This window comes from Ciconia boyciana, chromosome 5 (assembly GCF_034638445.1).
Source record: "Ciconia boyciana chromosome 5, ASM3463844v1, whole genome shotgun sequence".
NCBI lineage: Eukaryota > Metazoa > Chordata > Aves > Ciconiiformes > Ciconiidae > Ciconia > Ciconia boyciana.
Genome location: NC_132938.1, coordinates 29,960,959 through 29,977,190, shown reverse-complemented (window position 1 = coordinate 29,977,190; position 16,232 = coordinate 29,960,959). Strand labels below are relative to the sequence as shown.

Below are 16,232 nucleotides of genomic sequence, written 5' to 3'. Positions count from 1 at the left end.
AGCTTTTCCCCAAGTAGACTACCAAGTAGACTAGGACTTTTTTTTTTTTTTTAAACAATAGCTGCATAATATTGACACTGTAGATATAAAAGCAAATCCAAAAACTATCATTACTAGGTACAAGGAATCTGCCATCTAGAGTCCTGTAATAAGAACAGTGAAAGATGTAACAAAGTAGAATTGCAGGTAGCAGATGAACTTACCTGTTCACACTGTCATTTTGACAAAAATCCCAAGTCCAAGCTGAAAAAGGAGGAATTTTATTCCTTTTATTCAATCAAACTCTATTCATTGATGCACTTGGTCATGTTTCTGCTGCTGAAAATGTAGTGTTCAGCAGCAGAAATGTCTACTGTATGCATGGACTGATTCTTTTTTTATACAGTTTTCATTTGCTCTCATATATATGTATATTTTTTTTAATTCAATCACAAAATGCACCTGAATTTTTAGAGTAGTGAAACGTGTGATAATATACTGTTGATTTTTATATTGCATCGAAGTAGCACATTTAAAAAAAATATTTCATGTGGATAAGCATAGGTAATATAGCAAAACAATTTGCTACCATTTGCAAGGATTTTTGCTTTGCCTATGAACACAACATTTAGTGTGTTTTACACTTGGTTTACATTTTCATATACTGACTGGTACGTGTTTAGAAATATGTAACAACATTTACTATTACAATACAGTAAATGTTCTATATATTAATAATATGGACATAAATGCTGCTTTTTTTAGAATGTTGTTTATATACACCAAGAAACTGTTCTAACATTTAACTGTTAGAATGTAACCATTCTTAGCATGAAGGTAAATGCTACTGTTCCTGCTGTATAGCTAGGGAAACTAAGAAATGGAGGGAAAGCCACATGCAGGCTTTCATTTAGCTTGTACGGAGAGAATGCAGGATTCTGAGTGAAGCAGTTTTGTCTGTTCTTCCCTGTTTCTGCAGGGTTTGAAGATAGCCTCTGAAAAGGAGTTATGTGGCCATTCACATTGATTATTTGTGGGGGCTCGTTTTGATTTTGGTTTTCAATCCTAGCCTGGAAGGCATGCTGGCAATTTTTTCTTTATGTGCTCCTTGCACTTGCACGTTCAGTTAAAATCATTTTAATGTATAGTATCCATTGAGAAAGCAGAGTCCTGTTATCCTGCTTCATAAACATACACAATTTATAGAAGTTCTAAATTTATTCACAGAAGCTTATAGTGACTTGAAGGAGATTGAGGAGTTACCAAGTGTAAGATCATTCTTTCAAAAGTCCTTGTAAATGGAGTGTGGGGCTGATAAGTCTATCCAGTCAACCAGTTAATGCTAAAAATATGTAAGTGTTGTCTTACTCAGGAAAACAGAGCTGCTTCATTCAACAGATATTTTTCATTCACTAACACAGATAAGATTTTCTTACTAATTTTTAGCACTGTGGTCAATACAGCTAAGGAATAGTGAGATGAATTCTGGTCTGGCTCATGCATTGCCACCAGACTTGCAAGTAAATCTAATTATTGGATTTTTTGCTATTAGTACTTATACTCAAGCCTGAAAGAATGCATCTGGACTCTGGCTAGACTGTTTGTACAGGACTGGCAGGTAGAAAAATCAGATTATTCTCAGGTGAGCAAGTATGTGAAAGACACTGAAGCAGGACAAAGCCATTTTTAAAGGAAAACCTCTCTTGAATTTTTAGAATAGCTATCAAGGTGTGATTTTGGGGAGAGGGATTATTTATGGCTTACAGTAATAATGAGACTTGGCTTCAAGAACACTGGAACTTAATGACTAAAAATATTAAATAATCGACCCTGCCATTCCTCATGATTCTCTGTGCTTCATTGAAGTGAGTCACGGAATTCTTGTCGATTTTGGCAGTTCAAGATCTTATCTCTTTGCAGTGTTCTGTGCAGCAGAAGTTTTTGCTTATATAATAATTGTGCTATGTATATGATAGCACAAACTACAGAGCAAAAGCATGCAACGTTTATAGTCTGTTAAGGAGATAGCGTATAACTTATACACATTGTGTATAAGTAAAGCTCAACTGCTTCTGCCTGTTGGAATCAGACATCAACTGCATCTTCATATGTTTACTATACCCACTGTACTTGCTTAAAAGCCATCAATACACTTAGCACTGTACAAAGCACAAAAGTGCCATTCCTGTCCCTAGTCTGACAAATATATTTTCTGACAATTTCTCTCCCTGTCCCTCTTTCCCAAACGTTTTTCTGAAATAGCTTGTAAAAACCAAGTGCAATTAAATTACAGAAATCTCACAATGAGGTGTTGAGAATTGAGTTTAGCAAAACCAAGAACTTTCTAAACTGATTCAGAATCCAAATTAACGTTACATCTCAAATTTTAAAAGGCATTATTTTTGCTTAAACTATAGTGGTACAGAACAAGTAAGAAGCATTGTAGAGATGTTCAGACCTAAGTGTCCTTGGTTTTGATTTCCTTAAATTTGCATACTTTTAAGACTGCACAATGTATAAAGACCAGACAGGGTTGTAGGTGAAGTATGTTACTCATGTTGTGGGACAACAAAGCCAATGCTGTCTATTGTTAGTTACAGCAGCAAAAAATTTAACTTCAAATTCAGTCTGTTCACTTTTTCCATTCAGGGTATATTTGGAGCATGTTACTTGTATTTCTTCCTCCATTTTACCTGGGACATCTTTTACCCTAATTAAAATTATTTCCTACACTAATTCTTGATCTTTTTTTCTTTCTTTGTATTTTTGTGACCTGCTCATCTTCTTGCTTAGCAAATGGAAATTCTAGCAGTAAGTGATGGTTCTTGATTTATCAAATACTTAACCATGCCAGTCACCAAACTGGTCTCCATCTGTCTCGTCCATTTGTGACATAGTGATGTCTTGTCATAGACTATTACAAAAATGCTGTGTGCTTCAATTTTGCATCATCTAACCCATTGAACTGTTGGTCCTTTGTCGATAATAGGATCCTGTAGTTAGTAGAACGTTATAGAAGATTATTCCATTAGCACTAGCTTTTATGTCTGCATGTAAAGCAGTATTAACATTGTCTGCACTTTGACTAGTGTTTTAGACACATAAAAATGGAAGCAAAACAGTGCATAAGTTAATGCTGCTGCTTCATTTCCTTAAGGATATATCGTGGTATTTTCTAAAATAGAATCAGAGCTACCTTTTTTATAAAAGAAACATTATTCTTGCCTCCAAGAATGGAATTATTCTCCTCTTATTACATCAGGCAGTTGTAAGCTAAGGGCCAGGTTATATACTGTGCTTACCTATTTATATTAATGGATTTGAAAGATTCCATACTTACAGACCACAACTGCTTCTTTTGGACATTAGATCTTAAATTTAAAACAGTAAAATATCAACAATAAAAGTAAGCGATCTATGAAACTCTGTCTTGGAACATGACATTTCAGAATGCTTTTTGAATCACTTTACATCCCACCCCCTTCTTGGAAATGTAACTTCTTATTAAAAAGTAAACCTATGTGAGAGAGGCTACCTGTAAATCTAGAACTGAATGAAGCTTTCATCTGCTTTTCATTAGCTTCCTGCTACATTAGCTTCTAAATCTTTTTGGCATTTTCTTCAGTAACCAAATAACTACTTTTAATTTTGCACCTTCTATACTGAAGAAGTTGTCATTTATTGTCTGTTGTATTGGATAGTAGATGTTTTGCACTTCCTGAATATAATAATGTTGTTTACATTTGTAGGAGCTGGAGTTGTGTCGGAGGCTATACAAGTTGCATTTCCAGTTGCTGCTTCTGTTCCAAGCCTATTGCAAACTTATCAGCCAAGTAAAAACAATCAAAAAAGAAGCAGAGGTAATGAAAACCATGCCATTTAGCTGCTAATTGTTGACATTTTAAAGCCAAACCATTTAAAATACATTTTGATAACATTTTCATCAGTGGGACATCTTTTTAGAAACTGAAGGAGGGAACCAGCTGTTTTATAGCCAATTAATAAAAGATTTAAGTAGAGCTCACAAGAATTTTCTGAGATGTTCAATTATCTGTGTTGATTTTTGTACAGCTTGAAAGCTCTTAAACAGACGGGAACACAGGGAGTCCAGTGATGAGGATTTTAAATATTTCAGTAGTGCTTCTGGTGTATTCTAATCAAGCTACGATCAAGGCACATCGACTCCAATCAACAGAGTTCTGTGATGAAGTCCCTTCCCATCACCCTAGTGTTTCCTATTGTGAAACACCATCATTTGCTACCAGCTGATTTATGTAACTGTGTCACTGCAGCCACCATTCAATTACTCTGCAACCTTAGTCCCCATCCTAAGTGCAGTTAGTAATGCGTTCTAGACATCTTATGCCTGATTTTTAGTTGTACTAACTTTAGAAGTAAAATGTGTCCTTCAGCTGTGCACATGTGGTACATATGTGAAGTTAGTTGAGTTAATCTGAATGCATTATGCTATTAATAATGTCTTCTGAAAGTTCTCCCCTGGGTCTTTAATGCAATAAATAGAGGTAGCAGGGAAAAAAACAAGCCTGGTCTTGCTTGATATAGTAGGGAGGAGAATGAAAAAGTGGGGTGAAAGTCTTTGGGTTTTTAGTAGCTTAGGAAAAAATGATGCATGTTCCTCACTTAGATTTCCAGATTTTTGTAGAGGCTGCAAATAAGTGAGTTCATTTCCGTCTGGAGAATGTTGTGGAAGGTCAGCATCACACCAGTCCCACTTCTTGCCTAAGTTAGTCAGATGTAGAATCATATTCTGAGCGATGGCCTTGTCTTTTACTCATACATTGGAGCTAAAGCCGAAGATAGTATTATATACGCTGGCTGCACTACAGTTATTCTGCTGGGTTACCAGTCTTCCAGACTTTTTCTTCATATTTAAGTTGTCCTTGTAATAACACAATTGCTGCTGTACTTTTCCAACATGTTTAATTCTTGTCAGTTTAATTGTTATTAAGTGATGTGGGGAGAAAAGACATGTATTTTTTGAAACAAATTTTAAAAGACCTAAGATGGAAACTTCATCAGGGGAAGGCCCAAAAACCTCACATGCACACCTGGGCCATTAAATTAACTGTATACTTAAGCAACTGCAGCAAATACTTGGATGTACTTTTTCTGCCTCTCATTTATGATTGCAAAGAGGAGGAAAAAGCTAAGTCTGATCTGCTGAAAGTGAATTTGTCTGAAAGTACATTTAAACTAGAAAAGGTAACTCTTACATTTGTTTTAGGTCATAAACATGTCTGAAGAACTTGCTCTTTTGGAGAGCTGTCTGAAAGAGGCTGAGGCTGCATCTGACAGTGGTATCGAAGAAATTGAAATTGCAGAGGCTTCCCAAGTGAGCACAGAAACAGCTATTCACTCTCTCATTGAAACCCTGAGAAACAAGGAGTTTGTGTCAGCTGTAGCACAGGTCAAGGCTTTCAGGTAAGTGCTTAAGGATTGCTTTCAGATGTGAGTTTGCTAATGGGCCTTTTTAATTTAAAGATAGGGATAGGCACTATTCCAGGTTTTTTTCCAGCTCTTGCTAGATGTCCTTATTGAAAAGGACAAGCACTGTTCCTTCATTACAGCTTGTTCATATGCTTTTTGCAATTTAAAAAAAAAAAAAAAAAGCCATTCTAGTAGTACTTGTTCTTTAGAATTTATCTCTGAGAAAACGATGCTGTTAACTATCGGGACTCTACGGAAGAAACATTTATCTTGCATTTTCCTATGTCTTCCGTTCAAATGTCTGTTTAAAGAACAAGAATATTTAAACATTTAAATATTTTTTTTTAATGTTTAAATCCAAATTGTGTGTTTACAGATCTATTTGGCCCCACGACATCTTTGGCAGTTCTGAAGATGACCCAGTTCAAACTTTGCTGCACATATATTTCCGTCATCAGACACTTGGTCAAACTGGTAGCTTCGCAGTAGTAGGCTCCAACCAAGATATGTCCGAGGCCAGCTCAAAGCTGATGGAACTTAATCTAGAAATTCGAGAGTCTCTACGCATGGTGCAATCCTATCAGCTTCTAGGAAGAATCAAACCAGGAATAAATCTTATAAGCACTGGATTCTGAACAGCTGTCATTTAGAAAAGAACTGGTGATGAAGACGCTTCAGACTATTATTGAGCACCTTTCATAAAAAAAAAAAAAAAAAAAAAAAAACAAAACACCAAAACCTCCAGCAATCTTGACAACCAACACAGTTTCATCACAGCAAGAAATTGTTTCATCAAAAGTAAAAATCTGAAAATTGAAGTGAACATCTTTCTTGACTGCTCTTTCTACACAGTAGCTGTGTGACAGTAGTATTTTTTTATTAAATAGATGTATAAAAACTACATGAAAGGAAAAGGGCTTAAATGTAATGCATACATATGCATTATTTTCTGTTGTAACAGAACTATAAATGGTGTTTGCAGTAACAGCCTCTAAAGGTTGAATCAATATTGCAGGTGGGATGAGGCTAAAATCAAGGCTGGTTTATTTTGGCTGAAGACCTGCAAGGCTTCCTGGCTTTCCAGCAGTAGTAGATATAATCATCAACTAATACCTAATGAGACACTTTGCAATGTCATGAAGAATGTGCAGTCAAACATGAGTAGAATGACTTACGACTGCAGAAACCATTGACTTCTCAATGTTTTATTTGCTTTTGTTGTCTGTAACAAGGAAATTATGTGTGTGAGTTAGAATGTATGGCTATGTGACAGTTTTTTGAAGGTATGGATGATTGTTAAATAAGGTCTCAGAGCATGCTTAAAAGAGCTGCAAGATTATTTTTGAAGAAATTTTATTTTATTAGATCTAATCCTCATAGTGTGTAAATGTTAGGACATTTAATAATATTTTAAACTGGGATTTCCCAGTGTTTCTAAAAGAAATAATATATCTGTTAACTTTATTGGAATGCTGCTCAGTTCTCTGATCAGTGCTTATGTTACAAATATTGATAACAACTAACCAAAAAGTAGCTGCCTGCAGAGACTTTAAAATGTATATTAAAGATATATGCTGCCCATCAGCAATTCTCATTAGAAGTTAACTTATTTTATTCTGTATATATTCTAGAAACTGTATAGTGCAAAACCAGTATTTTTCTTGTAAATTTGTGCAATGCACTGTTAAGACAGTAGGTGTATAAAGCTATGAGGGGAAGGGGGGGTTCTCCCTATCGGTAGTCACATACATTACTTGCAGTCTGAGTAGTCTGCAGGGTTCAAAGAGTTTGAATGCACATACATGCATCTTCATGACTCAACTTAAGCCTAAGGAATTGGGACTATATAGAAAAAAAAGACTGACTACCAAAACATGCGAACAGGCAATATACTCATAGTTCAGTGTCAAAGTCTGTAGCATAAAACAAACTGGATTCTGTTGAAACCAATAGCATTTTGTAAAAAAAGAAAAAAAAAAAGAAAAAAAAAACAGAAAAAAGAATGTAGTCCCATGATTCCTGTGATTTGAAAGGAACACCCAGTATTTTTATATACATCTCTTACCCACTGTGATTTTTTTTTAATGGGCTCTAATTCCAGAGTTTAGAATGTAGAATTGAAATTCTTAGCTCTGCCTTTTTGGGGGAATTGGACCCCACTAGAAATGTAATTATGCTGAAATGCATTAATTGAAGGCACTGTGCACGCTGTTGGACTGCTGACAGTAGTTATGTTATCCTAACAAGCTCTGTAACTGGTCAAGGCACATCCGTAATCACTGTATTTTTTTCCCTATCCCTGATAAAATTGAATTATTTTGATGGTTTTGTGGTACTGTAGATGGTGTTCTTAATTATTTAATAAGTATTTACTGGGGATAAGTAGTTTTACTTAGTGGCGCATTACACTTTTATTTACATCATCTTTTACCAGCTTTTTTTGTAAAAATAAAAGACATTGTATCTGTCATTTTGTGTATTTTTACAAGCTAGAGTTTAACTACTTTAGCTAAACAGACTAAACACTGACAGTGGAGGCCTGGGTGCCCTGAAATCATGCTTTTTTTTTTCCTTTTATGTCCTGTCAGTGCAACAGCATTTTGTTAGGCATCTTCTGAAGCTGTTAAAGGATGTCATGCAACTCAGACCTGAATTTATACATATAATTCCTTACATTATACATCTTCCTCTATTTACAATGACTAGTGGAAATTGGGACCTGCATCACACTCCATAGACAGTCTTGATATTTCTTTAACTTCATGAAAGAACTATTTCCAAACTTCCACTGTGCGGCTTGTTCTGGTTTTAGAGAGTCCTTCCCTTTGCCCCTAGCAAGTCTCTTCACCAAGAAAGCATTACACCAATTTCAGTGTGGTTCTTTTTGCTGGTTGCTTCTATATCTGCTTCTCCAAAATTACTTGCTCTCAACTGCTGCATAAGCTGTCACCCTATGTTACCTGGTGCCAGGTCTGTGCCAAGTCTATGGTACAGCTGTCTAAAAACAAGTGAAACATCAGACATCTTCTGTAAGATGCAATGACTATAGCATTGAGCTAACAGATGCAAAAGAATCTCTTCATAAAAAAGCTGTACAAGGCAAGTTCAAGATATCTTTGAAGCATTGGCAGCACGAAGACTGTTCCTTTCTGCTTTGCATAATCACATAGGTCATGAGTAGCTTTCCTTCTTTCCGCTGAGTCTAGGAACACGATACGCAGTGTATGCTGTCAAGGACATGACAGGGCAGTAAAGTGGAAACGGACAGAGAACTGTACTTTGGCATCAAGCAGTAAAAGCGTGGAATATATTTATGTAAGAGGAATGACATGTAGAGCTACTGCAGAACTGAGAAATGCTACAAGAGGAAGGAAAGCTTGTTTAATATCGCTGCTTGTTTAATATGGGTGATATTAAACTGCTCCAAGCCTCAAAAACTTGCAGTAGCTGATGAAAGCAGGGCCAGCTCTTTGCTGCTACCTGCCCCTTGGAGCCTTCATCACCTCCTTGTTTGGACTGGTTGCTGTTGAAGCACTCCATACGGTTCAGATCAGCTAAGCCTGTTCTACATCTTAGCAAACAGAAGCAACTGCTGCTTTGACTGTAGTTAGTGGGGATGACAACTCTAAGATGTACTAAATTTCACTTTAGGCTATTACTGATCATAATTGCGTAAGAGTCACTGTATTCACCGCAAGTAATCCTCAAAGCAATGCTTGCGAGGACATCTGTATAAATAGGAAGCACTGAACTGCTCATAATGCTACAAATTGCCATATGACTTAATACTGACATGGCACAGAGCTTAAGTTCTCAAACTCATTACCAAGGTGCACAGACTCATCACAGTCAGTCTCCCACACTGCATCCACTGGGAACAGACTACAGCTGTTTGTTAGAATGGGGGAGGCAAACAGGAAAACATATTGAAGAACATCCTTAGAGGGAAATATGTTTGGAAATAAAGACACCCCAGATCGTAAGCTGCAAGCTGAGGCAGACTATGGGTAGATGGCTGCAGAGGGGGCCTCAAGTGCGTTCCTCCTCAGGCTGGAGACTTGCCACTGCTCGTTACTGTAACTACAGGTGAGTGCAAGGCACATGCATCTACCACAGAAAGCTGCCCCGCTGCAGTTGTAGTTTTCAAGTTGAACAGGGCAAAGATAGAACTTACTGTGAAAGTCTTCAAGTGAGCTGGTAAAGCAAAGGATATTTCCTTTTACTGTGATACAAGGGAAGACGCTTCAGGTAGAAGCATGAAATAAAACAGTACCCTGTTCTGGGAGTGGTAGGTCTACTTGTTCCCAGAATGCCTCATGCTGCTATAATAATGAATGCAGTGAGAATAAATAAAATTACTTGGCAATAAATTGGTACTGAGACAGTAAGCCATAGTTACTGCAGCAAGTTCAAAGAGCATGTTAAAATAAAGCAGCAATCTACAGCAAGATGAGTTAAGCCTGCAGAATTAACACTCACTGCCCCTCTAAATGGACATTTGTTGGTACAAAGCACAATGTTGGCCTACCCTGCCATACACTAGCTTCCATTTAGAGATGCAAGACCACCTGGCACTAAAGCTGTTACACAGCATGGGCTCAGACTGGTTCCCCCTTTAGAGTGGTCTCAAGTAAGCTGGGCACAGGCAAGTTTGATGTAGCCAGGATAGATCAGTCTTAGAAGCTACCTCAAGAGTTCTACAAAAGAGTTTGTGTGTTGTTATGCTCAGTTTCAAAATTAACAGCTTTATTAGCATTCTCAGAAAAGTATGTTTGCCTCTAAGTTTACCCAACTCCTTGGCTACAGGGTAGACTAGTGGGGTGTAGGTTTTACTAGCTTGTGAATCTGCTCAGATGGTCATGCTGTAGTCCCAGAGTCAGCTTGTAACACTTTCCTGAAGTGTGGTGTCCCTACAGAGGCCATTACCACCAACAGCACCAATAGGCCTTGGAGAACACAATCTGGGAGTAACCATGCTGGTTCTGCCATTAGTACTCAACTCTAGAAGTACAATTCCTAGTCGCAAACCCAATCCCAGATGGGTGTGGGAGTTTGATCTTTCCCTGATGGCAGACAGTTAAACCATAACTAAACTAAACTCTTCAAGTGTGAGCCACTAAGTGCACAGCTCTTTGTGCATCACCTGCAGGTACAAGAGGAAACCAGGCAGACGCAGGCTCATACTTTGAGCTTTTGAAGTGTCACTTCCCTTAATAACCTCATGGAAGTAAAGATGGGCAACTCATTTACCAAGATCAGTAACATCAGTGGCTCCCTTCCTCAGCAGTTTGTCAGAACTGTCCCTCAAGGTGCATTAACCACAAGCTTTCTTTGGCTTTAGGCTACAAGACAAGAACACCAGCTTAGCTAAATGCAGACCAGCTGTACCAGCAGAAGTGACCTAGTTTTTGCATAGCATTTCTCAATCATTTTCTAGTGATGAACAGGTGCAGGAGACTTTCTACATGGAATAGAAGTGTGCACAGTAAGTGAATACTATTGGGTGGTTTGTTCATGAATGATGCTCTACTACCTACTCTGGATGTCAATTTGATGTTAACTTCAAGTGTTTGATTAGCTCAAGGGTAGGAGCAGTAACAGACATCCTTTCCCACCTGAGACTCTACAGGGTCCTCAGTCAGTTGCTGCCAAGACCATCACTAGTTTAGGAAACTACTATTTGTAGACTTTTCCCCTACATGAGTTACAGAAGTTGCAACATGGACCCTCCGAGCTGGGCACAAACCTACCCGATTCATTTGAGCGTGCTTTGCAGTACTTTTATTTGCATGCTTTCCTAGCTACACCTCACTAAGTACCTTCAAACAATAACAAAAAAAAAATCTGCGCTGCTTGCAGTTTTCTAGAAGAGCTCTAAACAAAAACCAAAACCCCATCCCACTCAGATGATGTATTTGAAACTAAATGTGCTATCGCAGGAGAGGCGTTTCCCTTTGCATCTCCCACAGAGGTCCTGGCGGTGGGGCCTCTTGGGATCCACGTGGCGCATCTTCACGGGGCAGGTGCACCTCGTCTGCTTGCAGCTCTGCGGGAGAACGCGGCGGTCGGCGGGCACGGGCCGGGGCCGGCCCGGGGCGAGGCGGGGCGGGGCGGGCCGGGGGTCCCTTACCTGGCAGGTGATGTCCTCCACGCGGTACGGGTTGTAGGACTTCTGGCAGGTTCGGCAGAACTGCCGGAAATAGACCTGGGGGGGAGGCCGGGGTCAGCGGCGGGCGGGGGAGCCGCGCCGGGCCGGGATGAGCCGAGCCTGCCCTGCCCTACCTTGTTGGTGCCCTGGACGCACCAGACGTAGGCGCTCTCCCAGCGGATGTTGCAGTCCTTGCAGTGGTAGTAGCCGTACTTCTGCTCCAGGAACTGCCGGGGACAAGCGTTACTCGACGGGGCAGGCGCCTCCCGGGCCCCGCTCCGCTCCCCCCGGCCGCGCCTCACCTGGAAGCGCAGGCGGGTCTTGCTCGCCGCCGGCTCCCGCTTCTGGGGGGTGGCCGGCGGCTCTGCCCCCGCTGCTGCTGCCGCCGCCGCCTCCTCCTGCCGGCTCTCCTCCCGCCCCGCCGCCGCCGGCGGCTCCGGGGTCGCGGCCGGGCGCTGCCCCAGCGGCTCGGCCGGGCGCTGCCCCAGCGGCTCGGCGCCGCCCTCGGGGGGCTTCTCCCAGCTCGCCCGCACGGCGGCCGCCTCCGCCTCCCGCTGCTCCCGCGGCGCGGCCGGCTCCTCCTCGACGGCCGCCGCCGCTGTCTCCTCCTGCTGCGGCCGCTCCGGCTCCGGCTCCTCCAGGAAGGCGGTGAGTCTGCGGGACGCCATGGGCGAGTAGACGGCGATGGTGCGGGGGAAGCGCACGGCGCGGGTGCTGGTGGTGGCGGGGCTGCCCTGCTCCTGCTCCCGCTCCTGCTCCGCCTCGCGGGGCCGCGGCCCGGCGGCGGGGCCGGGGCGGCGGCGCAGCAGCGTGCGCGGCCCGAGGGAGCACTGCACCGAGGCGTCCTGCCGCGGGTTGACCTGGACGCCCACCTCCTTGGTGTTGGCCTTGCGGAGCCGCGGCGTCAGGTTGGGGTTGACCTGGGAGAGGATGGCCTTCAGCTGCGCCCGCTGGTAGTTGTCGAAGTACTCGGCGGCCGCCGCTGCCTCCCCGTAGCCCGAGAAGTAGCCGCTGCCCCGCGGCCGCCAGCCGCCCGCCGCCCCCCCCTTGCCCTTGGGCGGCGGGTAGCGGTAGGAGTAAGGGTGGTAGGCGGCGTACAGGTAGCTCTCCATCGCCTCCTCCGCCATCACGCCGGACCCGGGGCAGCCCCCGGGGGGGCGGCCTTAAATACCCCCGGGGCGGGGCTGGGCCGGGGCCGGGCTTCCCCCCGCCCCCGACGGGCGCCGGCCTCAGCAGCCCCTTCCCTTCCCGGCCTGGGTCGGGGCCTCGGGCCCCGCATCCCCCACTCCCCAGCACAGCTCCCCGGTCAACCAGACAGCGCGGCCCTTAATTGCCCCCGCGGGATTAATCAGCGGGGACACGGGTTTGTTCAGCTTCGCCATGTATTTGTGGTGAGAACAACGAGCACAATGCTTTTACAGCGGGTGGGAGGCACAGAGATACACACGCGCAAGGTGGTTCGCCCGTTCGTCCGCACTGGCACAGTGCCGCGGCAGCTTCGCCTCTGCAAAACGCTGGTCCCCTGCCTTGTACCCATTCCTGCTGCACTCAGGTGGGCAGGAGCCTCCTTGCCTGAAGATGGACGGTTATTTGTGTCACAGTGATACTTTTTCCTTTGTTTTTAAAATTTTTTTCATAAGTATTTTTGAGGAAACACAACTGTCACGGTAATAAACACACATCACCTTGTACAATGGGAGCGGCTGGAGAAACAATGGAGGCCGGGCAGCTCCGCTTGCGCAGCGGCAAGCGTGGTCCCAGCCTGGTGCAAGCACAACACACGTCCCCGGGTGTTGCCTCCTTATCTCGCCTAAAGCGCCGTCTGCGTCGGCTCCATCTGAATGGAGTTGTGCTCCTCGGTGGTCACTGTGCCATATGAAGTATCGGCCACCTCCTCTTCCTTCAGTTTCTTGTAGGAAATATCTGTGTCTTCCTCTTCACCAAGCGTATCTTGTTTGTAGCTGCCTCTCCCATACATCTTGTATACGAGCACAAAGAGTCCCGCTTCTGCCGACTGAAAAAGCGCGTAAAGCAAGGGAAACATGTACATGCTCCCTATGAGCTCCGGGGGGAAGGTGAGTTTTAGGATGGCGGTGCAGAGCTGGACGTTTTGGCACCCTGTTTCCAAAGACACTGTTCTCCTGCAGTGTGGGGGCATTCTAAAGACGGTGGCTAAGCCATATCCCAAGGCATACCCCGCTAGAGGCATCAGCACCGCAATGGCGTAGACAGATGCAGGAATATGTGCCAACAGATCTGGGCCCAGCATGGTCCCAGTCAGGATGAACAGGATCACCAGAGTCACCAAGAGGGACCACAGGGAAATCTGGCAACAGATACAGACATTGAGAAACAACATGGGGGTTATTAGTTTAAAAGGATAATCATAGCAGGTAGAGGCTTGACAGAGTCTAAGTTGCAAACCATGGTTGCGCTGCCCTTCCCGGGTTTGCTCCTGGCTCTGGATTTTGGTGGTGTTTGATCATATCCCGGGAAAAGAAGGGGCTGAGATCACCCTCCATCATTTTGCTTTGGGGTGACTTGCTGGGAAACTAGAGAGCCAGGGCTTGTGCCTCGCTTTTCCTTTCGTAATTAAGCTCATTTGTTTGCATGGTTTAAGGAAGTGCTGCCATGCCTGCGGGTTGGTTTTGCCAGCCCTGGGCGTAGCGGGAGCAGGGAGAGAGCAGGATGCCGGGGAATGCCTCTGCTCCCGGGCCCGGGCTGCCCTCCTTCGTGTGTGGGGGGGAACCTGCCCTTCCCCTCGCTTTCCGTCTCTGTCCCACCGTTTTATTTCAAGACTGTAAGTCCTTATATCCCAGCTAAGCAGTGGAAAATGCCTGTGTGAGGCTACCATCGGTTCGGAGGGACCAGAAAGGTTACTGCCGTCGGACCCCGACCCCGCCGCGCCCCCGGTGCCGTCCCCGGGCATCCCCCGCAGCGCGGCCGCCCCCCTCGTCCGTCCCCGGGGCCGTGCCTACCTTAACCAGGAGGTCGGCGGCGCGGGGGTGCCGGTATCGGATGAGCACCCCCAGGCCGATGGGCAGCAGGGTGCTGCCCAGCGTCAGGCTCACCGCCCCCAGGGGCAGCAGCTGCACCAGGGTCGTGTTGATCCAGTGGCGGCTGTAGACCCAGAGGCAGAGGGGCATCAGGAAGAGGGCCAGCAGCGTGGAGGACGCCGTCATGATAATGCTGCGCCGGGGGAACCACAGAGACACCGGATCACCGGCCGGCCGGCCGGGAGGCAGCCCCGGGAAGCCGCAGTCCCCGCGGGAAGGGGGCTCTGCAGCCGGCCGGGGCGCTTCTCACGGCAAGAGCCCCCCCTTCCCCGCCCCGGCCGAGGCGCGGGCAGGCAGGCTTTTTAGGGAAGGGGGCAGGAGGCGTGTGTCGGGGTCCGTGTAAGACCCGCCCGCCCTGGGAGAGGCAGGAGAGCAGCGCCGGGGATTGCCAGCCGCGCCGCGCCCGTCCGTCCGTCCGTCCGTGCGTCCCGGCCCCACCGCCGGCAGGTGCCCAGCAAACCCTCCCCGCGTCCCGGGCCGCCGCAGCCCCCCGTCCGGCTGGGTGGGAGGGGGAGCGGGGCGCCTACCTGAGGTTCATGTCCCCGTCGACGAGCACCGACATGAGGTTGGAGAGGTTGCCGCCGGGGCAGCAGCCGCACAGCAGCACAGCCACGGCCGCCACCTCGTCCAGGGCGAAGATGAGGGCGAGGAGGAAGGCCAGCAGCGGCATGGCCACGAACTGCCCCAGCAGCGCCAGCAGCAGCCCCACGGGCCGCCGCAGCTGCTGCCCCAGCTGCCCCAGCTCCACGGCGCAGCCCAGCCCCAGCATGGTCACGCAGAGCGCCAGCCCCACCAGCACGCTCAAGCCCTGCCTGAGGGAGCGGTCCCCGAAAGCCTCGCCGCCCCCCGCCAGCGACCCGCCGTCGGGACCGGCGGCCCCCGCCGCCGCCGGCGGCTGCGCGGAGCCGGCCATGGGCTGCGCGGCCCCCGGGAGCCGCCGGCTCCCCGCCGAGCCCCGGAGGAGGGAGCGGGCGGCGGGGGGCACGTCAGTGCGGGACGCGGCGGCGGCTCGCCCCGGCGGCCCGCGGAGCCCGCATCGCGGCCCGGCGCAGCCCGGCCGGGCGCTGCCGATGTGCCGCGGCCCGTCGCCGCGCTCCGGCTGTCTGCTGCGGGCGCCGCCCGCGCCGCCCCGGGCCCACGCGGGGCCACCCCCGGCGTGGGCGGCGTCTCGCTGCCGCCTCGACGGCGGGCAGCGCCCGGCCGCCAGCGCCGCCCGGCCCCCGCGGAGGGAAGCGCAGGCGGCGGCGGGGGCTCAGGGCCGGAGCCCCCTGTCCGGCGCAGCGCCCGGCAGCCCGCTTCTGGAGCCGCGCAGCCTGCCGAGGGCCGGGGCAGGGCCCGGCTTCTCCAGCGGAGGGACTGCGGGGGCAGCACCGAAAAGGCGGTCAGCGTCGCGGTGTCACCCGCTGTGGGTGGGCAGCGTCTGTCCCCCTCTGCTGAGGGGGCCCCTTCCCCCTCCAGGCAAGTTGCCGGCTGCTGTGAAGGCTGCAGGAATGGGTGAGGAAGGATGAAAAGCTCTTTTCGGAGTTTGGGGAGGCACCGCTTTCTGCTGGTGGGGTCCCAGAAGCTTGTAAGGAGAGGCAGTACCCTCACAGGGCAGTCGA

At 46.9% G+C, this 16,232-nt stretch overlaps 3 protein-coding genes across 10 annotated transcripts in view; 1 reads left to right on the top strand and 2 right to left on the bottom strand.

Annotated features, from left to right (window-relative positions):
• FRYL (FRY like transcription coactivator) overlaps nt 1-7,767 on the top strand; it is a 178,014-nt gene extending 170,247 nt beyond the window's left edge. For 7 of the 8 annotated variants that reach the window (XM_072863010.1, XM_072863006.1, XM_072863007.1 and 4 more), the window contains 3 exons: nt 3,729-3,839; nt 5,225-5,421; nt 5,804-7,767. In XM_072863010.1, coding sequence (XP_072719111.1) covers nt 3,729-3,839; nt 5,225-5,421; nt 5,804-6,062 — 567 coding nt within the window. In that variant the 3' untranslated portion in view covers nt 6,063-7,767. The remainder of the gene's footprint in view (nt 1-3,728; nt 3,840-5,224; nt 5,422-5,803) is intronic. The other variant, XM_072863011.1, reaches the window with a different exon arrangement.
• A 3,553-nt stretch (nt 7,768-11,320) lies between these two features.
• On the bottom strand, nt 11,321-12,702 carry ZAR1 (zygote arrest 1). The gene is made up of 4 exons (XM_072861284.1): nt 11,878-12,702; nt 11,710-11,802; nt 11,558-11,632; nt 11,321-11,473 (listed from the first exon to the last, which is right to left on the bottom strand). Exons 1-4 carry the CDS (start codon nt 12,700-12,702, stop codon nt 11,330-11,332), a joined length of 1,137 nt encoding a protein of 378 aa, XP_072717385.1. The 3' UTR covers nt 11,321-11,329.
• Nucleotides 12,703-12,948: 246 nt separating this feature from the next.
• On the bottom strand, nt 12,949-15,746 carry SLC10A4 (solute carrier family 10 member 4). The gene is made up of 3 exons (XM_072861285.1): nt 15,159-15,746; nt 14,554-14,764; nt 12,949-13,901 (listed from the first exon to the last, which is right to left on the bottom strand). The coding sequence occupies exons 1-3, from the start codon at nt 15,542-15,544 to the stop codon at nt 13,386-13,388; spliced, it is 1,113 nt and encodes a 370-aa protein (XP_072717386.1). The 5' UTR covers nt 15,545-15,746; the 3' UTR covers nt 12,949-13,385.
• Between the last annotated feature and the right edge of the window lie 486 nt (nt 15,747-16,232).

Bases quoted from the DNA above. Each gene is read 5' to 3' on its own strand.
- ZAR1 (XM_072861284.1), bottom strand. From the start codon at position 12,702: ATGGCGGAGGAGGCGATGGAGAGCTACCTGTACGCCGCCTACCACCCT. The intron at 11,803-11,877 runs GTGAGGCGCGGC...TGTCCCCGGCAG, and splicing joins AGACCCGCCTGCGCTTCCAG to TTCCTGGAGCAGAAGTACGG. The intron at 11,633-11,709 runs GTAGGGCAGGGC...CCTCCCCCCCAG, and splicing joins GCGTCCAGGGCACCAACAAG to GTCTATTTCCGGCAGTTCTG.
- SLC10A4 (XM_072861285.1), bottom strand. From the start codon at position 15,544: ATGGCCGGCTCCGCGCAGCCGCCGGCGGCGGCGGGGGCCGCCGGTCCC. The intron at 14,765-15,158 runs GTAGGCGCCCCG...CCCCCGGCGCAG, and splicing joins GACGGGGACATGAACCTCAG to CATTATCATGACGGCGTCCT. The intron at 13,902-14,553 runs GTAGGCACGGCC...ATCTGTTGCCAG, and splicing joins CCGCCGACCTCCTGGTTAAG to ATTTCCCTGTGGTCCCTCTT.